The 27,116-nt window shown below is 55.8% G+C and overlaps 3 protein-coding genes across 4 annotated transcripts in view; 1 reads left to right on the forward strand and 2 right to left on the reverse strand.

Annotated features, from left to right (window-relative positions):
* PLD3 (phospholipase D family, member 3) overlaps positions 1 to 5,354 on the forward strand; it is a 20,487-nt gene extending 15,133 nt beyond the window's left edge. For both annotated transcript variants that reach the window (XM_008582400.1, XM_008582394.1), the window contains exons 8-12: positions 149 to 349; positions 2,050 to 2,189; positions 2,824 to 2,989; positions 4,664 to 4,763; positions 4,854 to 5,354. In XM_008582400.1, coding sequence (XP_008580622.1) covers positions 149 to 349; positions 2,050 to 2,189; positions 2,824 to 2,989; positions 4,664 to 4,763; positions 4,854 to 5,041 — 795 coding nt within the window. In that variant the 3' untranslated portion in view covers positions 5,042 to 5,354. The remainder of the gene's footprint in view (positions 1 to 148; positions 350 to 2,049; positions 2,190 to 2,823; positions 2,990 to 4,663; positions 4,764 to 4,853) is intronic.
* Positions 5,355 to 6,284: 930 nt separating this feature from the next.
* HIPK4 (homeodomain interacting protein kinase 4) lies at positions 6,285 to 13,045 on the reverse strand. Its single transcript, XM_008582387.1, has 5 exons — positions 12,313 to 13,045; positions 10,543 to 10,899; positions 8,441 to 8,604; positions 7,598 to 8,282; positions 6,285 to 6,774 (listed from the first exon to the last, which is right to left on the reverse strand). Exons 1-5 carry the CDS (start codon positions 12,775 to 12,777, stop codon positions 6,595 to 6,597), a joined length of 1,851 nt encoding a protein of 616 aa, XP_008580609.1. The 5' UTR covers positions 12,778 to 13,045; the 3' UTR covers positions 6,285 to 6,594.
* Positions 13,046 to 15,450: 2,405 nt separating this feature from the next.
* On the reverse strand, positions 15,451 to 25,137 carry PRX (periaxin). The gene is made up of 4 exons (XM_008582407.1): positions 25,111 to 25,137; positions 23,054 to 23,210; positions 20,177 to 20,373; positions 15,451 to 19,531 (listed from the first exon to the last, which is right to left on the reverse strand). Exons 1-4 carry the CDS (start codon positions 25,135 to 25,137, stop codon positions 15,653 to 15,655), a joined length of 4,260 nt encoding a protein of 1,419 aa, XP_008580629.1. The 3' UTR covers positions 15,451 to 15,652.
* Positions 25,138 to 27,116: the final 1,979 nt, after the last annotated feature.

Genomic DNA, 27,116 nt, shown 5'->3' on the forward strand with positions numbered 1-27,116 from the left:
GGGGGGGGGGGGGGGGGGGGGGTCAGAGGAGGAGACTGAGCGACAGGGGTTGGAGGGTAGACCAAGGGGCAGAGACCAGGCTTGGGGGTATCCCTGTCATCTGTGGGCACCAGGCTGCTATCCCCGGGCTCATTGCTGCCTCCCACAGGTCAAGGAGCTGGGAGTGGTCATGTACAACTGCAGCTGCCTGGCTCGTGACCTGACCAAAGTCTTTGAGGCCTACTGGTTCCTGGGCCAGGCAGGCAGCTCCATCCCATCAACCTGGCCCCGGCCCTATGACACCCGCTACAATCAAGAGACACCAATGGAGATCTGCCTCAATGGAACCCCTGCTCTGGCATACCTGGCGGTGAGTCTGGGGGAAGTGGGGCCTGCCATGCCCTGACCACGTGCTGTCACTCATGCCTTCCATCTGTCCCTGCCTGGTGATTGTTGGGAAGAGAGTGTCCTAACCATTAGCCCTCACCCTTGCTCCCTCTGCTTAGTCAGGGGCCTGGGCTATGTCCCAACTTCCCTAGGCTTCATCTAGAAAATGGGGATCATAATACAGTTGGCCCTCCATATCCGCTGGTTCTGTGTGCGTGGAAACAACTGCAGGTTGAAAATATTAAAAAACAAATAATAACAAATATAACAATAAAAAGTAATATCGATAAAAAACAATACAGGATAACAACTATTTACATAGCATTTACATCGTATTAGGTATTACAAGCAATCTAGAGATGATTTATGGTATAATGCGAAGACTTCATAGCCACAGGTGTCTCTTTCAATTTAAATTAATGAAAATTAAATATGATTCATTTTCTCAGTTGCACTAGCCACAAGTGCTCAGTGGCCCCATGTAGCAAGTGGCTCCTGTCTCGGCAGCACAGATATTAAACATTCCCATCACTGAGCAAAGTTCTACTGGAACTTATTGCACATGGCAGATACTGCGCACTCTAGACAAGGTACAAGTGCTCAGTGGCCCCATGTAGCAAGTGGCTCCTGTCTCGGCAGCACAGATATTAAACATCCCCATCACTGAGCAAAGTTCTACTGGAACTTATTGCACATGGCAGATACTGCGCACTCTAGACAAGGTACTGCTGTGTTTAGCTGTTGATGTTTTCACCAGATGGTGTGGGCAACCTGAGCCCCTTCAGTGCCCCCTGACCGAGCCTGACCAAGCCCGGAATCATTGTGGAAGGCATAGGTCTAGGGAAGCATGATTCATGTGGGTCGTTTGCTACAGTGGGCTCTCCCACGGGGGATTAAGTCTTCCCTTATTACCGCTTCCCCTCTCAGAGCTTCTGTTTCTTCGTGTGTCTGAGGACTGAGGGAGCTGGGCAAAGTGCCTGGTGTGGGGGCTGGCCAGTTAGCTCAGCTGGTTAGAGTGCAGGTTATAACACCAACATAACGGGTTCTGATCCCCTTACCAGCCAGCTGCCAAAAAAAAAAAGAATGCATTTGGGCCGGCTCGTGGCTCACTCAGAGAGTGTGGTGCTGATAACACCAAGGCCACGGGTTCGGATCCCCTTACTGGTCATCTTTTAAAAAGAAAAAAAAAATGTGCCTGGTGTGACACTGGACTCATGAGGAGTGCCCCTGTCAGGGCGGGCCATGAGTGAATCAAGGAAGAAATGGGTAGAGCAGAGGTCCTCAAACCTGACGTGCCTCACAGTCACCTGGAGGGCTTCCTGGGCCCCACCCCAGCATTCTGATTCAGTAAGCCTTGCATAATGAGGCCAAGAATTTGCACTTCTGACAAGTTCCAGGTGATACTGTTGCTGCTGGATCAGGGACCTTATGTTAAGAACCACTGTTAGGGCATAAATCCTGGCTCCATTTATCAGCTGTGTGACCTTAGGAAAGTTGCTTATGCTCTCTGAGCCTGTTTTCTCACCTGCAAAATGGATGTGGTAATGGTCCCTTCCCTTCATGGAGAGTGAGGGTTCAGTGAGATCCACAGGCCCTGGGTCATGGTGAGCTGTCCATAAACAGCGTCCACTGCGACAGTGCCCCTAGCAGAGCATGTGTCTTGACTGTCCCCTCACCCCCCAGAGTGCACCCCCACCCCTGTGTCCAAGTGGCCGCACTCCAGACCTGAAGGCTCTGCTCAACGTGGTGGACAATGCCCGGAGTTTCATCTATGTTGCTGTCATGAACTATCTGCCCACCATGGAGTTCTCCCACCCTCACAGGTACTGCTGGGTGCTTGTACAGGGCTCGGGGCAGGGAGCCAGTGGAGAGGAGATGGGAGAGAGAGAGATGAGGCTCAGAAAACAGGCAAGGGGGCCAAGGCAAGGCAACAGATGGAGGGGAAGCCACAGGGAGAGGCAGAGGAAACTGGGAGGGAGAATGAGAGATTTGGGTACTTGTGACAGGAGAAAGGGGGATTACAGGAGAGATGGAGATGAGCTTTGGGGGAAACAGAAAAGGATGAGAATATGGGGCTGAGGGGCTGGAGGCCTGTGAGGAGGTAGGGAGCATGGACTGGAAACAGGCTGAGGGGCTTAGAGAATTTGGGTTTGGGACAGCAGAGTTCGGGGTTTGTGATCTGGGATAAGAAGGGAGAAAATTGGGCTTGGGGATCCCAAAGAAGGTACTCTGGGGGCAGTAAATAAGATGATGGGAGTCCTGGGTTTGGGGAGGCAGGAATGGTAACCAGTAAAAGGAGACAGGATATGGGATTTAAGGAGGCAGGAATAGGGACTGTGAGCCAGCAATGGGGGGCTCTCAGAAGTTAAAGCAAGGCCCAGACTTCATTCCCCCAAATGGAAGGTGAAGCCTGTGGATAAAGCTGCCCTCTGTATCTTGCATTCCCCCCCAACCCAGGTTCTGGCCGGCCATTGATGATGGACTGCGACGGGCTGCCTATGAGCGGGGTGTCAAGGTGCGCCTTCTGATCAGCTGCTGGGGACACTCCGAGCCATCCATGCGCGCCTTTCTGCTCTCCCTGGCTGCCCTGCGTGACAACCATACCCACTCTGACATCCAGGTGGTAAGCACCCTCCCCAGACCACCCCCTCAGCCTATGTGGGGCAGTCCTGGGGACACAGTCCTCATGGAGCTCATGTGTCATCTGACAGGGACAATCCAGAGGGAGCCATGCCATGATGGGGAAGCCTTGAGTCAGAGCTAGGATGGGGAGGCCCAGGCAGAGGGGTCAGGGATGGGATGGGGAGGCACAGGCAGAGGGGTCAGGGATGGGATGGGGAGGCCCAGGCAGAGGGGTCAGGGCGGGATGGGGAGGCCCAGGCAGAGGGGTCAGGGCGGGATGGGGAGGCCCAGGCAGAGGGGTCAGGGCGGGATGGGGAGGCCCAGGCAGAGGGGTCAGGGCGGGATGGGGAGGCCCAGGCAGAGGGGTCAGGGCGGGATGGGGAGGCCCAGGCAGAGGGGTCAGGGCGGGATGGGGAGGCCCAGGCAGAGGGGTCAGGGCGGGATGGGGAGGCCCAGGCAGAGGGGTCAGGGCGGGATGGGGAGGCCCAGGCAGAGGGGTCAGGGCGGGATGGGGAGGCCCAGGCAGAGGGGTCAGGGCGGGATGGGGAGGCCCAGGCAGAGGGGTCAGGGCGGGATGGGGAGGCCCAGGCAGAGGGGTCAGGGCGGGATGGGGAGGCCCAGGCAGAGGGGTCAGGGCGGGATGGGGAGGCCCAGGCAGAGGGGTCAGGGCGGGATGGGGAGGCCCAGGCAGAGGGGTCAGGGCGGGATGGGGAGGCCCAGGCAGAGGGGTCAGGGCGGGATGGGGAGGCCCAGGCAGAGGGGTCAGGGCGGGATGGGGAGGCCCAGGCAGAGGGGTCAGGGCGGGATGGGGAGGCCCAGGCAGAGGGGTCAGGGCGGGATGGGGAGGCCCAGGCAGAGGGGTCAGGGCGGGATGGGGAGGCCCAGGCAGAGGGGTCAGGGCGGGATGGGGAGGCCCAGGCAGAGGGGTCAGGGCGGGATGGGGAGGCCCAGGCAGAGGGGTCAGGGCGGGATGGGGAGGCCCAGGCAGAGGGGTCAGGGCGGGATGGGGAGGCCCAGGCAGAGGGGTCAGGGCGGGATGGGGAGGCCCAGGCAGAGGGGTCAGGGCGGGATGGGGAGGCCCAGGCAGAGGGGTCAGGGCGGGATGGGGAGGCCCAGGCAGAGGGGTCAGGGCGGGATGGGGAGGCCCAGGCAGAGGGGTCAGGGCGGGATGGGGAGGCCCAGGCAGAGGGGTCAGGGCGGGATGGGGAGGCCCAGGCAGAGGGGTCAGGGCGGGATGGGGAGGCCCAGGCAGAGGGGTCAGGGCGGGATGGGGAGGCCCAGGCAGAGGGGTCAGGGCGGGATGGGGAGGCCCAGGCAGAGGGGTCAGGGTGGGATGGGGAGGCCCAGGCAGAGGGGTCAGGGCCAGGGTCAGGAAACCCAGAGGAAGTACCTGCCCTAGCCTGAGAGTCAAGGAATACTTGCTGGGAAAGGGGACATCTGACATGAGACCTCAGGAATGAATAGGAGCTACACTAGAGGGCTGCAAATGAGGCAGCTAGGTTCTTTTCAGCTGGGGTTTACTGAGTACCCCGTCCACTGGCCGTGTTCTGGCCCCCAGGATTGCATAGGAAGCAGCTGAGTCCCACAGATGGGTTCCATAACCTACCCCTGATCCTGGGGCTTCTGTGACTCTCCCTGCATCTCCTTCTCCTCGCCATCTTCCCCACCCCCTCAGAAACTCTTTGTGGTTCCTGCGGATGAGGCCCAGGCCCGAATCCCGTATGCCCGTGTCAACCACAACAAGTACATGGTGACTGAACGTGCCACCTACATCGGTGAGTGTCCCGAGCACCCACAGCGGGACAGAAGAGTGGGAGGTCCAGGCCACATCATGGGGCCCTTATTCTCCACCCCTTCCTCCATAGGAACCTCCAACTGGTCCGGCAACTACTTCACGGAGACAGCGGGCACCTCACTACTGGTGACCCAGAATGGGCGGGGTGGCCTGCGGAGCCAGCTGGAGGCCGTTTTCCTGAGGGACTGGGACTCCCCTTACAGCCATGACCTCGACACCTCAGCCAACAGTGTGGGCAACGCTTGTCGCCTGCTGTGAGGTCCAGTCCAGTGGACAGGCCAAGGCCTGTGAGGTTCCCGTGGACCCAGATGCTCAGGGTCCCAGTCCCTGTCTCTGTGCCCCCGCTTCTGTCTGCCCCATTGTGGCTCCACAGGCCCTCCCCTGCTCTCCCACCTCTACCTCCACCCCCACCAGCCCGATGCTGTGGCCCTGGGACCCAGCAGAGCTGGGGGAGGGATCAGCCCCCAAAGAAGTGGGGGTGCATGCTGGGCCCAGCCCCCTGGCCCACCCCCCCTTTCCAGGGCAAAGAGGGCCCAAGGTTATAATAAGAAGTAAATAACTTGTCTGTACAGCCCGTGCCTGCCTGAGTGATGTGAGATGGGATCTCAGGGGTAGGGGACAGCTGGCATGGGCCTCTGGTGGGGCCATCTTAGTGTGCTGAGCCCTCAGTGTGCGACCAGTGTGTGTTGGCATGTACTGATTCCTCAGCGTGTGACTAGTATGTGCTGAGCCCTCAGCATGTGATCAGCATGTACTGAGCCCTCAGTGTGGGTTGGCATGTACTGATTCCTTATCATATGACTGGCGTGTCCTGAGCCCTCTGTGTGTGATCAGCATGTGCTGAACCCTCAGTGTGTGATCAGTGTGTACTCATGAACCCTCAGCATGTGACCAGTGTGGGTTGGTATGTGCTGAGCCCTCAGTGTGCAGTGTACATAGGCTAGCATGTGCTGGGCATGCAGTGTCAACCATGTGGCCTGGCATGGACTGAGCACTCATATAGCCAGCATGAGGTGGCATGTGCTGCACACTAAGTGTGTTCCCAGATAGATTAGCATGGACTGAACCATCACCATATCCCAAGAGTGGACTAACATGTCTGAACACTGGAGCGTGCACCAAGTGTGAATTTATGCCTGCCAAGTAAATGTACACTTAGCATGTCCCAAGCATGGATGAGCATGCTAAGCCCATAACATGTAAAAAGGACAGATCTACAGACAATAAGACTTTAGCATTTGGCAAACTCAGGTTAACACATGCTGAACGCATAGAACATTCTGAAAATGGATTCTCAATGTGCCAAGCACTTAGCATATTTGGGAGATGGGTTAGCAGGCCAAGCGCAGCCTTTCCTTCCTGGTGCAGTAGCAGCCCAGCCTCCTCCAGCCTGAGCCAGTGGCCAGTCGGGGGCAGCATTGTAGAGCAAGGCCCTGGTGCCAGCCTGGAACCCCACCCCAGGGCCAGGCCTCAAGCCATGAGAACAGGCATGAGGCAGGACTGCTGAACAGCTCTTTATTGAAATAGGCAGAGGCAACAGGGCCAAGGGTGGGCTCAGAGTCAGCAGGTTGCAGCCCCTTCCTGCCATCGCCCTGGCCCAGGGGGCCGCTGGCCAGACCCCAAGGCCCTCCTGTGTTCGAGGTGTGTGTGCAGGCATGCGCTGTGGAAGGGTGGGAAAGGGAAATTTCTGGATAACTATCTTTCTGTAAGAATATAAGTTCTGGGAATGGCTCTGAGGGACAGTTCAGGTTGACAAAGGATACCAGCCCAGCTAGCACAGCCCCCAGTGATGGGCAGGGGTAGGATCACCATCAGTGGTGCCCACCAACGTGCTGCAGAAAGCTGGTGGCCAGGGGCAGACCACGTGGGTGGGGGTGCCGAGGTGGGAGCCCCTGAGCCCGTGGCCCCCTGACGCCTTCCAGGGTCCAGTCTGGCTCACTCAGCCATTCTCCAGGAGAGCTGCTGGGGTCAAAGAGCTCAGGGCCTGACTTCTGTGGGAGAGGAGAAGAGAGGGGCATCAGCCAAGAGGTGCTAGTGCCTGCCAAGCCTTTCACATCTTCCTGAGGGTGGGTGAACATGTACCAAGGCCTTATCCAGTGCTGGGCTTTTATCACTTCCTAGCAGTTGATTACTGTGCCCTGAGTTTTAGTAACACCCTGGAGGTAGGTTAGTATGGTCTGAGCCCTATCATCTCCTGAGGTCCTGAGAGTATTAGTGTGTGCTGAGCCTTATCACATAGTAAGGGAAGGTTAGTATGAGCTGGACCTTTTATCCTAAACATGGGTTATTGTGTACTGAGCCTTATCAAATCCTAATTGTATCCTGAATATGGATTATTGTGTGCTGAGCCTTATCAAATCCTAATTTTTTTTTTTTTTTTGGTTGCTGGCTGGTGCAGGGATCCGAACCCCTGACCTTGGTGTTACCAGCACCGCACTCTCCCAAGTGAAATCTTAATTAAATCCTGAATATGGAATAGCATGTGCTAAGCCTTATCACATCCCGAGGGTGGGATTGTGTGTGCTGGTCCCTGAGCCAGCTGCAGGCATACAGATGTGTGAGGCAAGGCCTGGTTCACTGTGCACCCACCCTGAAGTGAGTGCTAGGGGAGGCCCTGATCCCAACACCCCCTGCACCCTGCCCACCCATCTGGCTTACCTCAGTGTCCATGGTCATATCCTTGATGTTGGGCCCATCCCCGTCCCGCTGTGGGATGGCAGGCAGCTCAGCAGAGGCCCTGCAGTCCCTGAAGTGAGTGCTAGGGGAGGCCCTGATCCCAACACCCCCTGCACCCTGCCCACCCATCCGGCTTACCTCAGTGTCCATGGTCATATCCTTGATGTTGGGCCCATCCCCGTCCCGCTGTGGGATGGCAGGCGGCTCAGCAGAGGCCCTGCAGCGCTCTCCTTCCTCCCAGCCACTGCCCCGGCGGGGCCCATCATCCTCAGGTGAGGCCTGGCTCAGCCGGATGAGGTTGCTGAAGTTGGAGTCAGACTTGGAGCCTGAGGGTGGCTTGCGGGCCTTGTAGTGGCCAGACAGGCGGCTGCCATAGAAAGCCAGAATGGGCTCAGGGCCCAGGTTGGGTACCCGGAGGCCAGAAGTGGCTGCCTTGAGCGGTGCCAGCGTGTTGGAGGCCACATCAGCGCGAGTCTCACCCCACAGTCCATGGCCTGTCTCCTGCAGACTCAGGTCATCCAGCTGGTCGATGGCTCTTTGCATGCCTGGCACCTTCTCCTCTTGGAAGAAGGGCCCACTGCCTGCCACACTGCCTATGCCCATGGCCTCCTCTTCCTCAGCCAGACGGTAGTAAGGGGGCCCATCTTCTGTGGCAGTCACAACGGGTGTGGGTGGCTTGCTCTCCACCTGCAGCGAGAGGCGGCAGCCATGCAGAGAGAGCTGGTAGTAGTGAGTGGTCTCGTGGGCGCTGCGCAGCTGCTGCATGGACACGAAGGGGTGGCGCAGGGCCGCGCTGGGGCTGATGCGTTCATGCGACTCCCATGTCAGCATGCGCTTGATCAGCTCTACCATGCTCTTGAGGTCAGCATGCTCGGCCGCTTGAAGAAGTGGTGGGCCTTGTGGGCGCTGCGCAGCTGCTGCATGGACACGAAGGGGTGGCGCAGGGCCGCGCTGGGGCTGATGCGTTCATGCGACTCCCATGTCAGCATGCGCTTGATCAGCTCTACCATGCTCTTGAGGTCAGCATGCTCGGCCATTACCTCCCGGTCCGAGTAGCTCAGCCGACTGGCTGCTCCACCACCATTCACTGTCTCGATCTGGTCCAATGACTTGAGCATGTACTTGCGGCGCTCCAGTGGACACACCTGGTATGGCATGGGAGGCACAGAGTTGACATGTGTTCACAAGTAGGGCCTGCCCCTGGCACTCCTGCTCTGGGACCCACATGTGAACCCCGACTTCCAATTCTGACCATGATCTGACTTGGAGCTCTCTTGCTGCTGGGAGGGCCACACTTGATCCCTTACAGCAGACCACCTTTAGTCTAACCCAGAGCTCTCACTAACCCAAGTTCCACACTTCACGCCACACCTCCAGTCCTCCTGGGAGTTGTAGGTCCAGCCCCTATCAGCAGCTGGCATAGGGGCTGCTCTAAATCTCTAGTTTTCCTTGGAATCAAATCCAGATCCCTCTTGCTGGCGCAGCTTCCACACTTCATCCTAGCCTTCCAGGCCTCCCAGTGGTCAAACCCAGACCTTCTTGCTGTGAAAGCTCAAGCCCTAAACTTCTAGTCCCCTCTGCTGTCTAACCCAGACTCTCCTGCTACACAGGTTTGGTGACAACAGCCATGGAGGTAACAGACAGGTTGCTCTAAACTTCTAGTCCTACCTGGGGTCTCAGCTCCTTCTTTCTGCTGCAACTCTCACACCCAACCCCAGACCTCACATTTTCTCTATGTTCTAACCCAGATCCCTCATGTTGCACAACTTGCTGACCCCAGAGCTGAAGCTGGCAGAGAAGCTGCCCTAATCTTTCTGTCACATTTGCAGTATAACCCCAATCCCTCTTGCTACAGAAGCTCTTGTGTCTGACCTCCAATCTTTCAGTCCTCCAAGTAGTATCCCCAGATGTGTCTTGCTGCAGTAGCCCCCAGAGCTGACCCTCAAGATTCCAGCCTTTGGTCTCACCCAGATCTTTCTTTCTGTGACACCCCCAAGAGATGGCCCCCAACCTTCCCTGAGGTCTAAAGGTCTAACCTAAGGGCCAGCCCATGGCACACTTAGGAGAGGATGGTGCTGATACACCAAGGCCATGGGTTCGGATCCCTATATAGGATGGCTGGTTAGCTCTCATGGGAGAGTGTGGTGCTGATAACACCAAGTCAAGGGTTAAGATCCCCTTACCAGTCGTCTTTTAAAAAAATAAAAATAAAAAAATAAACGTCTAACCTAGATTTTTGGTAGGGTTTTTTTTTTTGGGCGGGGGGAGCTGGCCAGTGATTGAACTCTGAACCTTGGCATTATCAGCACCACGCTCTAACCAACTGAGCTAGCTGGCCAGCATAACCAGTCCTCCAAGTAGTATCCCCAGATGTGTCTTGCTGCAGTAGCCCCCAGAGCTGACCCTCAAGATTCCAGCCTTTGGTCTCACCCAGATCTTTCTTTCTGTGACACCCCCAAGAGATGGCCCCCAACCTTCCCTGAGGTCTAAAGGTCTAACCTAAGGGCCAGCCCATGGCACACTTAGGAGAGCATGGTGCTGATACACCAAGGCCATGGGTTCGGATCCCTATATAGGATGGCTGGTTAGCTCTCATGGGAGAGTGTGGTGTTGACAACACCAAGTCAAGGGTTAAGATCCCCTTACCAGTCGTCTTTTAAAAAAATAAAAATAAAAAAATAAACGTCTAACCTAGATTTTTGGTAGGGTTTTTTTTTTGGGGCGGGGGGAGCTGGCCAGTGATTGAACTCTGAACCTTGGCATTATCAGCACCACGCTCTAACCAACTGAGCTAGCTGGCCAGCATAACCTAGATTATTCTCGATGTAGCAGCTTTTGCACTGACTGCCCTCATCCCACCTGCCGCCGTTAAAAAAATAAAAATAAAAAAATAAACGTCTAACCTAGATTTTTGGTAGGGTTTTTTTTTTTGGGCGGGGGGAGCTGGCCAGTGATTGAACTCTGAACCTTGGCATTATCAGCACCATGCTCTAACCAACTGAGCTAGCTGGCCAGCATAACCTAGATTATTCTCGATGTAGCAGCTTTTGCACTGACTGCCCTCATCCCACCTGCCGCCGTACCTTGGTCTCAGCCAGGTAGTCAGCCGAGGACTTGAGCTGCCAGGGGTTGGTGGCATCAGGGTGGAGGTTGCGCTTGAAGAAGTGGTGGGCCTTGCGGGCGGCGTGCAGCAGATGGGGCTTGGGCAGGCCCTGGGTCTCACAGATATAGCGCACTTGGTCGTACTCGTTGTTGCCCGGGTAGAGGGGCCAGCCCAGGTGCAGCTCAGCCATGACACAGCCCAGTGACCACACATCCACCTTCTCACAGAAGGGCAGCCCCAGCAGAATCTCGGGGGCCCGGTAGAAGCGCGACTGGATGTATGGCTCCTTCACGTAGCGCACCTCGCTGAAAATGCTGGCCGAGCCGAAGTCGATCACCTGTGGGGTTGGGGAAGAGGGGCAGTGGGCAGGCTGAGCAGCAGGGACAACCAATTCAGACCTCCCCTGGTAAGTTTCACCTGGCGTCTTTATGCATCTGTCATCTGACTCTGTATCTGTGAGTCTTTATCTCTTGTTTATGTCCTTATCTTTGTCTCTTCCACTCTTTGTCTCTGGTTTGTGTGTCTGGCCCTCTCTGTCTCTCTTTCCACAAGAATTTATGAAGGATAGGACCCCTCTCTTTCTCACTCACCCCACGCCTTGCTCATCAGCAAATCTTATTGGCTTTCCTTTCTAAACCGATCCAGAATCTGCCCCCTCTGCATCCTGTCCACAGCCCCCACCCTAGTCCTGGCCTCCATTGTCTCTCACCTAGTCTATAGTAGGGGCCTCCTTGCTGGGCTCCCTGCTGCTCCTCTCTGCCCCCCAGTCTATCCCTCATGCATCCAGATGGATCCTGTAATCACCGGAGTCAGATCATGTCCTTCCCCAGCTCACAACCACATCCTGTGATAAAAGCCAAAGTCTTCACTGTGGCCCACGAGTCTCCAGCAACCTGCCCCAGTCACCGCTCTGCCCTCATCTCTTCCCACTTTCCCCCTCACTCACCTCCTCCAGCTACATGGGTCTCCTCACTATTCCTTGAATGAGCCAGACATGTTCCCAGCTCAAGGCCTTTGCACTGGCTACTCCCTCTGCCTGGAATGCTCTTCCCCGACATGTCCACACGGCTCCCTCCCTCTCTCCTTCAGGTCTTTACTCAAATGTCACTCATCCGTGAGGCTGCTCCTTACCATCCCACCCTTCCCTCTTTGCCTCATTCATTCTGCTTCAGCCACACAGTCTTTCTCAGTGTTCCTCAGATACATACACTCAGCACGTTCCGACCTAAGGACCTTTCACTGGCTGTTCCTGCTGCTTGGATGCTCTTCCCCGAGATATCTACACAGCTGCCTCCCTCCTCCAGGACTTCCCTCAAATGTCACCGTCTCAGTGAGGCCTCCCTGACCACTGCATCTAAAATTTCCCTCATCAGCACCACCACCCCCAATCAACACCCCACATCCTCCTCCTTCCCGCTCTGTCTTTTCTCCTTCTCACTCACATGCCGTATTTTACTCATTTATCTTGGTGACTGTCTCCCCCACTACAATGTCAGCCCCACGAGGACAGGACTAGTCCAGAGGAGATGAGCTAAGAATGGAAGAGGACAGGGAGACCTTAGGGACTGGAGGGGGAATGGGAGAGACCTCAGGTCTGGGATGTAGAGCATCTCAGAATTGGGATAGGGATATGGGGAGGATTTCAAGTCCAGGAGGTGAGGAGGGGCATCAGAGACAGTGTGAGGGAGACCTCGGTGTCAGAAGAGTATCCAGAGCTGAGGGAGCTGCCGCCCTGGACAGCCCCATTCACCTTGACCCTGAAGGGGCAGCGAGTCTGGTCCACCAGCATGATGTTCTCAGGCTTGAGATCGGCGTGGATGATGGCCAGCTCCTTGAGCCGGGCCAGGGCTCTGAGCACCTGCAGGGTGACTGTACGGATGTGGCGGGCAGGGAGGGGCGCAAAGTTGTTCTCCTTCTGGAACTCGAAAAGGTTTTGCTCTAGCAGCTCAAAGACCAGGTAGAACTTGAGAGCATCATGGAAGAACTCCAAGAAGCGGATAACATGGGCCTCCTCTGGGTCCAGGCCCCTCATGCAGCGCAGCAGCTTTAGTTCATTCTTGATAATGCGGTTGCGGTAGGCGTCATTCTTGAGGATCTTGATGGCCACCATCTCGCCTGTGCTTCGTCGCCAGCCCTTGGCCACCTCCCCGAAGGTGCCCTTGCCCAGCACCTCAATGATGTCATAACAGTCGGTCTCCGACTGGATGGTGCCCATGGTGCCCCTGCTGCCAGACACTGCCCAGCACCACAGGCTCTGCCACCGAGGCCTCCCACCCCGCCGCCGGCCCCACAGCACCCCCAGCGGGAGAAAGAGAACCACACTCGTGCCTCCTCCTAGGAGGTTGGCCCCCACCTCCCTGGCAACCCCCAGCCCCCTTGACCACACGACGAGTCTGCCAAGGGCTGCACCCCTCCCCCAAAGCCCTCCTGGCTTGGGATGAGGGGCCCCAGGCCCCCTCGAATGGGTTCCAGCGTTACTGAGTGGTTCTGGTTCTGTTGTCGGAGACCTGAGCCACTGGCTGGAATGGGGGGTGGGGTGCCAGGCAGGGCCAGGCCCCCTCCCCCACCCAGTGGTGGAACCCTGGAGAGGCCTGACAGTTGAAGGGTCGACTGAGAGGGGAGTCTGATGGTGGACCTCGGGCATACAGGAATGGGGACGTACCTCCAGACAGAGGTAAGGAAAGGCAGACTTTTCGAGCTGGGGAGAATGTGTGTATGTGTCTGTGTTCAGAAAACACCTGCCTTGTCTGTGGCTGCTGTGGAGGAGGTGTAGCTGGGGCAGATGCCAGGTTGTAAAAGGCCCTAAATGCCAGGCTAAGGAGTTTGGACTTTGTTCTGAGGGCACTGGGGAGCCACAGTAGGGCTTTGAGCAAGGGAGAGAAGGGTCAGATCTGAGTGTCAGAGAACTACTGTGAAGAAGGGTGGGTTGGAGTAGGCAAGAGTGGAGGTCCCAAGCCTGGAATGGAGGCCAGGACAGGGCCTAGGTGGAAGGGGTTAGGGAGGGGTTGAGAAGGCAGGTGGAAGAGACACTCAGAAGGCCAGGAGGACAGGCCATAGGAGTGACAGGTTGGGGAGGAAAAGGACTGCTGTCCAGGACAAGGTCCAGGGCTCTGGTCTGGGTAAAGAGGAGGCAGTCCCTGAGAAGGGGACATGGACAAAGAGCAGTTGGGAGGAGAAGATGCTAAGATTAGGAAATTTAACATCAAAACATTGAAACACTTATTGAGTGTTTCAGAAGTTCTATTTCATTGTTACAGCATAAGAAGTAGGAATTTTATGGAAGAGAAAATCAAGGCAAGAAGAAATTTTTTAAATGCTTAAGATCATCCAGTTGGGTGCCAGAGACAGGCTTTGACCCTGAGCAGTCTGGCTCTATAGCCAAACTCTGAAACAACACCCCATACAACCTCCTGGTGCCCAGGAGACATGGGGAGGTGTGCAGAGGCCACTGAATCCTCAGGTGAACCAGGTGCATCAGGAGACAGTGTGAGAGTTGTCAGCACAAGGGTGAAGCATGGAAGCCACACGGGAGGGTGACATAGCCCAGGGAGGGCATGGGGGTGGACAAGGGAGGGGCCCTGAGGACCCAAGGAGCACAAAGAGAGGGGAATGGGGAAGAGAGAGAGAGAGTGTGTCAGGAAGAAGGAAGGAGCTCTGAGAAGCCAGGACAAGGGAGACAGAGGAAATCCTTGGGCATGGCCACAGAGAGGTCACTTCTGACACTGATGGATCAGCGCGGGTGGGAGGAATACCCCAAATGCTGGGGGGTTGGGCAGGGGGCATGCACCATGAGTGTAGATAACTCCGGTCATGATTTTTTTTTTTTTTTTTTAAAAGATGACCCGTAAGGGGATCTTAACCCTTGGCTTGGTGTTGTCAGCACCACGCTCAGCCAGTGAGCCAACCAGCCATCCCTATATAGGATCCGAACCCGTGGCCTTGGTGTTGTCAGCACCATACTCTCCCGAGTGAGCCACAGGCCGGCCCACTCCTGTCATGTTTGGTGGGGACAAAGAAAAATGCGTGATGGGGCAGTGACCCAAGGGGGTCCAGCTAGTAGGGAGAAGGTGCTGAAGTCAGTAGGGGTCTGTGCCCCTCATCCTCTGACATGGGAGGGGGAAGATTTGAAGAGAGTAGAGGGGCAGATGTGGGGCCCTCTGGGGAGACTTCAGACTGGACAATGAGTCTCCTTAGTACAGTGTGGGACATCACAGAGAGACATGGGGGAGCCTGGGGGCCTTAGGGAGGACCTGGGGGTAGATCCTGAGTGGGGATGGGGTGGGGGGTTGGATGGCCCATGGTCCCTTAGAGCTGAGGCCCAGCACTGGAAGGTGCTGAGGACCCTAGAGCCTAGTCCTAAGAGGCAGCCAAGTGTCTGAGGTGGAGGTTCTGAACCCACAATCCTGAAGAGGGGACCAGGAGGGAACTTCCTGGGCGGGGCTGGGGTGGACAGGCAGTCAAACCAGCCAGACAGGAAAGGGAAGGCCAGGATGCACAGAGGTGCCCTCCCCACCGGAGGGCAGGTGGGTAGCGATCATCTTGGTGGGAGTGGGTCCCCCAGGACAAGTAGGCTCCCCAGCAGAGGGGTCCTGCAGCTGTGCTCTGGCTGGGGAACTTCCCAGAGTCCTCTTCAATTCTGCAGGGCTAGGGCAAGTCCCCCTCTCACTGGGGCCTACCCCAAGGCTACCCTGACTCTTCTCGGACCAGGGGTAGCCTGTTTCTCCCCTCACATTAGAGGCTCCCCTTAGGCCAGGCTCAAGTGTTCCCTAGAACCTCCTTCTTGGGGACTCCTTTCTCTCCTTCTCTGCACCCCATCCGCCACCACACACACACACACACACACACACACGCACACTCACTCACACACAGAAGAGACTGAACACATAGCTACCTCAGGATTATTTTATTCACATGGCTTGGCGTGATACAGGCTATTCTGCCAGTGAGACAGGCACAGGCCTCCCCGCCCCTGCCCTGGTCAGTCGCCCACCTCCCGACCCTCTTAGGGTTAGTGCTAGTTATCTCACACACAAAACAAGGGGGACAGGTGAGGGGAAGACAGGAGGAGAGTCTCCATCTGCCGAGGGGTTTCAGACGGCAGCAGCCTGAGCTCCCTCCATCCTGGTGGGGCCTGGGGCCCCCGTCTCCGAAAACCCCACGCTGGGCAGCCGGACCCTGAATCCACCCTCTTCCCGGTCCCCACTCCCACCCTGGGCCTTGGGGCTTAAGGACACCCTGGGGAAGCGGAACTTGGGTGACTTCTCCCCCATAGGGGACTTGGGGGCTGCCTCACCCTCCTGTCCCCTACAGGCTTTAGAAGGGGCTGCCAGGCCCACACGGGGCAAGCGGACCCGACCCCTGCCCCGGCGTCCTGAGGCCCCTTCCCCACTGCCCTCCTCTTCCTCCTCCTCAGGGCTGGGGGACCCTTCCCCAGTGACCGTCTCACTTTGGCTGAAGCCCACTCGAGGCAGCCTGAGCTTTGGGCTCTTGGCCTTCTCACCCTCCTCAACCCCCTCCTTGGCCCGCACCAGGCCAAACCGGGGCAGCCGCACCTTGAGCTTGTGTCCAGCATCCCCCTCACCCTCTGCCACCTGGTACTCAGCATGGCTGCCCACGGCGGGTGGCGAGAGCTCCACATCGGGCAGCGAGAGGCGGAAGGTGCGCTCAGCCCCTGGGGGCTGGTCCTCAGCCCCCTCAGCCCCTGCTGTGGCCCCCAGTGTGGGCAACTTCAGTCTCAGCCCACCTTCGCCTGTGGCTGCCTCATGAGCCTGCGCCTCACGGCTCAGCCCCACATCCAGCTCAAGCTGGGGTACTGTCACAGTTGGCATCTTGAAGACACCCTCGCCCACCAACAGCTCACCACCCGCCACCTGGGCTCCAGGCAGAGACAGGGTCACCTGAGGCACGTGGACCTTGTAGGCTGCTATTCCTTCTGCTGAAGGGGCTGCACTGCCAGCCTCCTGCCCGAGGGCAGATGTCTCGCCAAAGCCAGTCAGCTCTACCTGGGGCAGAGAGATGCCCAGTGGAGGCACTCTCAGCCCCCCTTCATGGCCTTCAGTGACCACCTGCCTGATTGTGGACACCTGCAGACCGGAAAGGTGCATTTTGCTGATGGCCACTGCCTCCTCTGCCCTTCCTTCCTCCTGGGCCCCCAGCGTGACCAGCTCCACTTCAGGGATCTTAAGCTGCCCAGCTGCGGACTCGGGCTTCCCCCCTGGGCTGATGCGCCCACCCTGCACTTCCACTTCCTTCCCTCGAACCAGTCCAAAGGAGGGCATCTTCAGCTTGGGCATCTTTACCCTCCCATCCCAGCTCCAACCTTTGCCCTCCAACTCGGCCACCCCTGGCACTAGTTCTCCCACCTCAGTGTCCCGGCCTCTGACCCCAAACTTGGGCAGAGCAAACCTGGGCCCCTTGAGCTTGACATCAGCCCCTGCCACCTCCACCTTGCCTGTGGGCAGATGGGCATCCAGGCTGAGCTGTGGGATGGACAGATCAAGGGCAGGCAGTAGACCTGCTTCCCCTGTCCCTTTGATCTCAGCCTCGGTCCCCACCCGAGCCTTGGGGAGTGAGATGGCAAACTTGGACACCTTCACCTTGGTGGCTTGCCCAGCCCCCTCAGCCTCTGCCTTGGCCATCTTTGGCCCCGAGAGTCCAAACTTGGGCAGGGAGAATTTGGAAGAGGGCTTGACTTTCACCTCCATCATCTCTAGTCGCCCTTCCTCAACTTCCACTGTGGGCAGACGTGGAGTGACGATCTCAACAGAGGGCACTCGGAAGCCCGCTTCCCCGATTCCTGCCACCACAGGGCCCTCTGCCCGCTCCACCTTGCCCACTTCAGCTGCTTGGACCTGCCCCTCCAGGCTAAGGGCCCCTGGCAGGTCTATCTCCACTGAGGGTAGAGTGAGAGAGGGGACACCCACACGAGCCTCACCACCCACCTCTGGCTGCAGACAGGGAAGTGCCATCAGTTTCCCCGAGATCTCGGCACTTGGCTTGCCTAGTGACGGGGACCCTGCCCTCCCTAGCTTGGGCATAGTCATCTTGGGCATCTTGAAGCCAAACTCCATCCCCTCTGCTTTCTCTGCCCCAGCAGTTTTTAGCTCCGCCTCTGGAGCCTTGAGCAGCTTAACCTCTGGTGCCTTTGGAAGACACACATCTGGGACCTTAGGCACTTGCATTTCTGGCAGCCGAATCTCTGACACTTTTGGCAGCTGCACCTCTGGGAGGTGCACATCGGGCACAGCCATCTCAGGCACCTTGGGGAGTTTTATCTCCGGGAGCTTCATCTCAGGGAGTTTCATGTCAGGGACTTTCATCTCTGGGACTTCTGGCAGCTGCACCTCTGGGAGGTGCACAGCAGGCACAACCATCTCGGGCACCTTGGGGAGTTTCATCTCTGAGACTTTCGGAAGCTGCACCTCTGGGAGGTGCACATCAGGCACAGCCACCTCGGGCATCTTCGGGAGTTTCATCTCAGCAACTTTCGGTAGCTGCACTTCTGGGAGGTGCACGTCGGGCACAGCCATCTCGGGCATCTTCGGGAGTTTCATCTCTGGAACTTTCGGCAGCTGCACATCTAGGAGGTGGACATCAGGTACAGCCATCTCGGGCACCTCAAGGAGTTTCAATTCAGGAAGTTTCATCTCAGGCACCTTTGGGAGTTTCATCTCAGGGACTTTCATCTCTGGGACTTTCGGCAGCTGCACATCTGGGAGGTGCACATCAGGTACAGCCATCTCATGTACCTTCGGGAGTTTCATTTCAGGGAGTTTCATCTCAGGCACCTTTGGGAGTTTCATCTCAGGGAACTTCATCTCAGGGACTTTCATTTCTGGGACTTTCGGCAGCTGCACCTCTGGAAGACGTACTTCTGGCACAGCCATCTCCGGCACCTTTGGGAGTTTCATCTCTGACACTTTTGGGAGCTGCACCTCTGGGAGTCGCACATCTGGAAGGGCTGACTCTGGCACTTTTGGGAGTTTGATATCAGAGGGCTTGGCCTTGGGGAGCTTCACTTCAGGCCCTTTGGGAACCTTAACCTCAGGCCCTGAAACTCCAATGCCAAAGGAGGGCATCTTGATAGTGGGCAGCTTCAGCTTGCTCTCAACAACAGCTTCAGGGGCAGCAGGCCGGGGCTCCAGGAGAGAAAGCCCAAAGGTGGGCATTCGAAGTCTGGGACCCTTAGCCCTGGCCTCGGGGCTGACCTTGACCACCCTGGCCTCAGCAACTTCCTTTGCTCGAGCCCCAAAGCGGGGGAAACTGAGGCGGGGCATCTTCAGGGCCACTTCAGGCGCCTCTCCACGGGCCTCCACCTCTTTGCCTGGCAAGGCAAGGTCCACCCCCACAGTAGGCACTACCACATCCAAAGTGGGCACTGTCACCACTGCAGCCCCTTCCCGGGTCTCCAGGCAGGGAAGTGTGGGCAGAGTGGGAAGTGAGGGTAAAGTGGGCAGCTCCACTTGGGGGACCTGGATCCCTATGGCGGGGGGCTCCACAGCAGGTGCAGCTGGGGCTCCTAGACCAAGGGTTGGCAGGTGGAGGGCAAAGCCACCAACTGCTTCTGCTGAGGGGACCACCTTAGGGGCTGAGACCTGGGGGACACCCACCTCAGCACCCAGCAGCCGGGGCCCAACCAACTCCACTTGGGGGGCTGTGAAACGGGTTCCTGCTGCCACCTCAGCCTCCACCTTGGCCTTCCTGGGGGGAGGAGCAGCAGCAGCCAGTCGGGCTGCCTGGGCCTCTTCGGCCACTTCTCGTACACGCAGCCGAGGCAGCTGGAGGCGCCGGCGGACAGGGGCGGCTGGGACAGGACCCTTGACAGCCTCAGCTTTGAGGCCCCGACGCAGACGGGAGAACTTGGGAAAGGAGAACTCGACGTCAACAGGGGCCAGGTCTGCAGGGGCCCCCAGGGCCCCGGGCACCACCACCATCTTCTTCTTCTTCACAGGGGACAGACTCTGGATGTTCTAGGGAGAGAGGAGAGAGGCGGGAGGCGGTGTGACAGTGGGAGGTCAGGAGTGGACAGGAAGAGCCCCACCTGGTGTTGCACCAGGCTGGGAATGTGTTGGGTCAAGTGTCTTTGTCCCCAAACACCATCCCCACTTCCAAACACCATTACTGCCGGGGAAGAAAAAATATTCATTTAGAATCCCACAGTGAGTCAACAGGAATATAGGAACTGGGACCCAAGACTTCTAGGTCCTCATCCAGGATTTTCCCCAACACCCTCATTTTGGAGGTGGGGAAACTGAGGCTCAGGGAGAGAAAAAAATCTTGTCCAGGGTCACTCAGCCATAATGAAGCAGCACTCAGGCTGAAACCTGAACTTCCTGGTTCCCAGTACATTGGTTCAGGACCCCTAGGAACCCAGGTTCCGATAATGGGGATGCCTCTCCTAGGTGGGAGAGGGCCCTGGTCTGGGGTGGGTGGGTCCCCCTCCCCGGAGAGGAGCTTAGGGGCAGAAAACAAGGGGTAAGGGGGTGGGATTAGCGTGCGTTAGTGACGGCAAGACAGAGGGCAAGGCTGGCCCACGTGGCGGGGAGTGGGGCTCACGGCGCAGAGACAGGATCGCTGGGGCAATCCAGGGCCCGGACTGGGCTAAGTACGCGTACCAGCTTGGCCACCTTGGCCCGCGGGCCCTTGATCTCGTAGCCGGCCACGGTCCCGGGCCGCAGCGCCAGGTCCCCGGTGGGCACAGTGCGCTTTAGGCAGAAGGAGACCTTGTAAGGCTCTGCGCATTGCAGCAGGCGTAGTGCGTCCTCGTACTTGAAGTTCTCAAAGAACACGCGGGCGCTCAGCAGCTGGTCCCCTGCAGGCGAGGTGGAGGTGGGCGGGGCGTGGGCATCTCTAGGCTCTGCCCAAGTCTGGTCCCGCCCACTTCCTTGAAGCCAGAGTGGTGAGGCCCCGCCCAAATGTTTGGCCCAGCCTATCCCCGAGCGCAGGCTTGCGACGCAAAGTTCTGCCCTGTCTGAGATCCCGACACCTAAGAACAAAGCCCCGCCCCGTGGTATCAGCTCCGCTCCGCCCCTCTCCCGCACTGAACCAATCTAGGCCCACTCAGGCCACGCCCGTTGCCTTTCTACTCCCCCACCCCATCCCCACATTTCGGACACTGACTTTGCTTCCTTTACTGAGAGAACAGAATGAAAAGGTAACTTCCAGAAGCTCCCACACCGTCTTAGTCACCGCCCTGCTCCGGTGGCGATTTACTTCACTCTCCCTCCTGTTCCTAGGGATGAACTATCCCCTAGCTCAAGTCAATCCCTCCACCACCTTCCCAGGGACATCCTCCAGCAATTCTTCCCTCTCTTCCCATAATATCAGTTTGACCCTGTCTTCACATTACAAACATGCTCTTGTTTCTACCATAAAACAGGTTTTCTTGACCTCAGTGCCCCAGAGCTCTCGCCCCATTAATCTGTTCACCCTGGCAGCAAAATGTATTGAGTTGTCTAGCTGCATTATTTCCACTTCTGCAATCGCACTTCCGACCCCGACCCCTGCCACACACATACACACACCTGAACTGCTCCTGGCAAGATCCCAGGCAGTAACCTTCAATGGCCAAGTCCCAAACTTTATCTGCTTGGACCACTCAGCATTTGACCCAACTTCACTCTCACTCCTTCATCCACTTGCTTCTCTTGGCTTCCAGGATGCCACGCCATCTGGAACTCCTCTGGAGGTTTCTTCTCAGCCTCCATGGATGGTTCCTTCCCATCTCCTTGACCTCCTAAAGACACACTGCCCCAGGGCTCAGGCCTCAGACTTCTACTCTTCTCCATCTACATGTTACACTCACCCCTTGGGAATTCTTGGGAAGTTCATCCAGGCTCAGGAGTTTAAAGATCATAAATCTGCCGACAACTCCCAAGTTTATCTCTCCAGCCCAGAATTCCCGCTCAACCCTAGACTCATATATCCAACTGCTGCGCCATATCCCTGCCTGGGTGTTCAACAGACACCTCTCATTTAACAGATACAAACTGCACTCCTGGTCTTTCTTCTCCAAACAAGTGCCAGCCCCAGTGTCCCCCTTATGTGGAATTAGCAACTCCATCCTCAGGTCAAAAATTCCGATGGGGGCCGGCCCGTGGCTCACTCGGGAGAGTGCGGTGCTGATAACACCAAGGCCACGGGTTCGGATCCCATATAGGGATGTCCGGTTTGCTCACTGGGTGAGCATGGTGCTGACAACACCAAGTCAAGGGTTAAGATCCCCTTACCGGTCATCTTTAAAAAAAAAAAAAAAAAAAAAAAATTCCTGGACATATCCTTGGCAATTCTCTTTCCATTACCCTCTATATCTAGTCATGAAGGCTCCTCCTCCAAAATATATACAGACTCCAAATCCTTCTCTTCACCTCCAACAACACTGTTCTGGTCCTCAGCATTACTATCCCTTACCTGGATAATCACAGTAGCCACCTTGTTGATGTCCCTGCTTCCAGCCCTGTGCCCCTACAGTCTTACTGTTAATGCAACAGTTCAAAACAGTCCATGTTCCTCCTCTGCTCACAACCCTCACAGGATAAAAGCCAAAATCCTCACCATGCCCTATAAGACCCTTTAAACTTGCCCTTCCCCTTACCTTACTGACCTCATCTCTTACTCTCCTTTTCACTAATTCTACTGCACCCACACTGGCTTCTTTGCTGTTTCTCAAATAAGCTAGGCACTCTCCCACCTTGGGGCATTTGCACTGGCTGTTCCCTCTGCCTGGAATTCTCTTCCAGATGGCCACATAGTTTGTTTTCTTAGCTCCTTCAGCCTTTGACCCTTCCTAGCCCACCCTGTTTAAAAATGCCGCTTTCCTTCTAGCATCTGCAGCACATATTGCCTTTTAATTTACTGGGTATTTTACTTATTTGTTTAAATATATATCTCCCCACTATGTAAGCTCCATAAGTGCAGGGACTGTTCTCTGTTTTGTTCACTGCTGTAGCCCAAGGACCTAAAATAATGTCTGAAATAGAAGGCACTTAATAGTTGTTGCATGAATAAATCACATCACCTTCATCCATGTTTCCTAAAACATCCCTATTTACTAAGTTCCACTCCCCACGCCCTCCAATTTGTTAACTCCGCCCTTTTTCTCCTACCCCAACAACAAAAACATTAACTAGCACTTACATAATGCTTACTATGTGCCACTTAGCTATGTGTTAAGTGTCTTCAAATACTGACTCATTTAATCTACGTACATAATAACCCCATGAGGTCAGTACTAGAATTATTCCCATTTTACAGATGAGAAAACTGAGGCACAGAAAGATCACAAGCTAGTAAACAGGGGACCTGGGATTTGAACCCAGACAACGAACCTCCAGAGCCAGCTCTGAACAACCACAAGGCCAACAAACAAAGCCCACCCCAAGCCCTTAACCCCGCCTCCTGGTCGTCGGCCATGCCTCCACTCCCGAACCTTGGGCAGATTCCTAATCCCGCCCCCGCGGGTCCGCCCAGCTTCTTAGCCAGGCTCCGCCCACCTTCCTGCAGGCTGAGGCTCCTGGCTGCGGGTGAATCCTCTCGCAAATCGCGGACGAAGATTCCTTCTTTGCCGCCGCCCGCTACGTTGATGCCGGTGACTCCGGTCTGTGCCTCGGTTTCCACGATGATCTCCACCAACTCCGCTCGCCTCAGCTCCTGCGGATGGCGGCGAGGGGTCGCTATGGGGAGCTAGGACCGGACCTCGCCCAGAGCCCACCATCGCGCTTAAAAGTGGCTCTTAAACGGGTCCTCGGGTCCTCGGGACACACGCCCCTCAGCGCGGCCCAGGCAGGATGTCCCGGCCCACCCACTCTGGCATGTCCCCATGAAGCAGGCGCGCGGTTCGCTCTAGGACCCGCGGAACGGTTAAACAGTTCGGCCCGCGTGCTGTTTTCTCTGAGTCCCCTGGGTTGCCAGCGGCAGCTGACTTGTGACCGAAACGCTGGGCAGGGCAATGGGGGCGTGGCCAGTTGGGTAGGGTCTGGGGGGGGTCAGAGAGCATAGGCCAGAAAGGAGGGGCCAAGTGAGGTCTAGAAGAGTACCAAAAATATGAGACGGGTGTGGCCGGAGTTTATGAGAGATTTATTTGGAGTAGGGGCGGAGACCCAGATTCTAAGGGTGGGATTCAGCTATGGGGAGGGGCTTTAATAACAGCAGAACAAGGGGTGGGGTTAAGGGTGGGATTCCAAGGAAAGAACTGGACCCTTAATCCAAGTGGTATGGGGAGATGGGAAGTAGGATTCGCCTCCTTGCAGGCTTGAGTGTGTGTGAGATTGTGCTTTATTGTGGACTCTGTGACCCCAAGACCTGCATAACGCCCACGGGAGAGGGAATCCAGTGGGGGTGGGGGGTGCGTGGGTAATGAATTGTGGACCAGCAGACATGGCATTTCTGCTATTTACTGTAAATGGTGCAGATTGGCCTTAGCCCAGAAGCGCACTGTGGAATTCACATCGGGGCTTCCCATTAAGAGGCAGAGATCTCCGTTCTGTCTAGGAATACAACCTGCTGTGTATCTCAGGGAGAACTTCCCCGCTGTAAGGTAAGATAATATGAGTGTACTGGAAAGTGTGTGATTATGAGCTGAGACTTGAAACAGCAGGGATCCGAGGGGATGCTGCAAAGGTCAGGGCATCAAATCCAACACGAACTGGAATTAAGCCCAGGGCTCCAAGAGGGGAAAGCAGGTCTGGGCCAGATATCCCACAGCAGTGGCCCCAAGGGACTAGGGAGCTAGGCAGGGCAGTGTGGGAAGGTGAGCAGAGTTGTGGTAGGGGCAGCAGGGAACAGCATGACTATCACCACTACCCTTTGGCTTAGCCAGCCACACAGCAAGTTAAGCAGCGGGGCCTTGGCCTTAAGTCTATGACTCCAGAACCCGTAGGCCATCCTATCGGCAGCGACCTCCTTGCATTTTACCCCTGTCTACTATCCCCAGCCTCAGCTTGGCTCCTATAAAAGTAGACCCATTTTGTGCCTGGCATACATACAGTAGGACACAGTCAATGCCAATGCTGTCTCAGTTAACAGTGACAGAAGCTAACATTCAAAGAGTCTTCCTCAGTGCCAGATTCTGTGCAAGTGGCCCAAGTGCAAGTCCTCAAAATCCTCAGAAGTGGGGACCATTACCCTATTTTGCCAATGGGGAAACTGAGGCTGGAAGAGGTGAGGCTGCCTGTCCAGGGCTGCATAACTGAAGTGGTAGGGTTGGGATTTGAGCCCATGAGTCCAAGCCCATGTCCTTAATCACTACACTGATGAAGGGTTTCTACTGAATTTTTTAAGCTTATTATTAATGTAACTCCTTTATGCTCCAATGAATTAATGAATTAGCTGCTGTGAGTCTTAATCTGTGCCAGGTGCTGCACTAAGCACTTTAAATATGTTCATTTTTTCCCTCACAGTGACCCTTAAAATAGGCCCTGTTGCTATTTCCATTTCACAGGTGGGGAGACTGAGGCACAGAGAAACCAGAAAGTGTCTCCTTGCTGCCCATCTGTGCCCCCCTCCTCCCCATGCCCCACAAGTTCCCCTTGCAGGACATGTGGGAACTCACCTCAGCACTCCGGCTCCTGGCCTCCATGGCACTGCTGGGAGTCACCTGGACCCCAGGCTCCTGCTTTCTCTCTCCCTTCTGCTGCAGGACCAGCTTCAGTTCTGCATGGAGCAGCTGCCTCTGAGCCTGTGGGGACAGGGATGCAGGCTTAAGGCCAGAAAGGATGAGAGGTGGAGGCTGGGCTTAAGTAGGAGGGAGGTCAGAGTGAGTATCAGAAGATGAGTTGGGCTCCCCACAGCCCCAGCTGTTCTCTCACCACTGCCTGGGCGCAGGCAACCCCTCCTAACAGGAGCCCAGCCCTAGGTGCTGCACAGATGTCTGCAGGGCTCTCGCCCTTCCTCTGGGGTCTTCTTGCCTGCCAAGGAGAGACCAGGGCATGAGGTTCCAGGCAAGCCAGGGAGGGGTAGGAAAGGGCATGTTGCACCAGCCAATGCTCACCTGAGCGTCACCTCCAGCTCCTCGGGTCTCCTGGGTCCGGGGCTCTAAGAAGAATAACATGAGTAGTATTATTGGCTAAGACCCACTGATTGCATCCTGAGTGCCAGACCCTTTCTGAGCTCTGTCAATACCACAACCCATAGTACAAGTGGGGAAACAGGTTCAGAAGACCTTTACTCAAGATGACACGGCTGGACAACAAACAGTAAAGCCAAAACTGACTTCTAGGCCTGTCTGACAGCAGAGCCCCTGCACCAACCACCTTGGCCCACTGAGAGGGCCAGATTCATTACAGAATAATTATAAGCACTCCCATATACTCCCCATGGGCAGATCACCTCACCTCTCTGTGTTTCAGTTTCTTTGTCTATACAATGAGGAAAATAAGAACTTCTACCTCACAGGGCTGTTGTGAGGATCAAAAGAGCTAATAAATACAGAGTACCACCCACGTGATAGGCGCTTTATAAGTACTTGCTATTATGATTACTAATAACTTATGGTCCTGACCTGGTGTCAGATGCCCCACAGGCGTCATTGCACGTGGACCTCGCAACAGCCTTGTGAGGTCAGTACTATCATTGAGGCCATTATAGAGGAGACACCTGAGGCCTGAGACTCATCGTTTGTTTTCAAAGTTCATCCCTCTGATGAACGTCTTCCGCAGCTTTTTGGGCTTTTTAGCGGACTCCAACTCAGACATGATGGCAGTGGGAAGAGAGACTTTAACGATGAGTCCTCGGTGGCATCCACAGACAGAAAGTTCAGTTAGTCCTCATTAAGATTTATTCTTTTTTTTAAGTGGGTTTTTTTTTATAGGCACTAATTAGATTTTTTGAAGTGAAGATCTTTGTTTTAAATCACTCTCTATACTCTGTGAATAAGACCAAGTTGTAGTAGTAGAGGGAAAATAAATATGGTGTTGTCTTTGAGAAGTAGTAAAAAGCACTGATTAAATATACATTATAACTTGCTTAGCCTTGTAATTTCTGTTCAATAAAATTTTATTTAAAATGTTTTAGAAGAGATCGGTGTGTGGCTCACTTGGGAGAGTGCGGTGCTGATAGCACCAGGGCCACGGGTTCGGATCCCATATAGGGATGGCCGGTTAGCTCACTGGGTGAGCGTGGTGCTAACAACACCAAGTCAAGGGTTAAGATCCCCTTACCGGTCATCTTTTAAAAAAAAAAAAAGAAATGGCTGAGATAAGACTTGAACTTGTCAGAAAGCTCCAGCCCCTTATATGGATAATAATAATTACTAATGGGTATTGAGCAGTTACTATTTGCCAGTCGCTGTGCTAACCACTTCACCTTCTACCTCACCTTAGAAAACCCTGTCCCCTCAGGTCACGGGAACTTGCTCAGGGTCACTCAGCACAGCGAGAAGGAGGCAGAGCTGGGATTCACATGCAGCCTTCTGCCTGGTCCTTCTGGGGAAATGGAGATGAATGTCGTCTCCCCCAGTCCCCCACTCTGGGCTTATCCTCACGGCCCCCACCTGGCATGCCAACCCGCCAACCCCTACTGCACAGGAAAATGTCAAGCCTCACGCGGCACATTCCCTCA

This window comes from Galeopterus variegatus, unplaced genomic scaffold (assembly GCF_000696425.1).
Source record: "Galeopterus variegatus unplaced genomic scaffold, G_variegatus-3.0.2 Scaffold93, whole genome shotgun sequence".
NCBI lineage: Eukaryota > Metazoa > Chordata > Mammalia > Dermoptera > Cynocephalidae > Galeopterus > Galeopterus variegatus.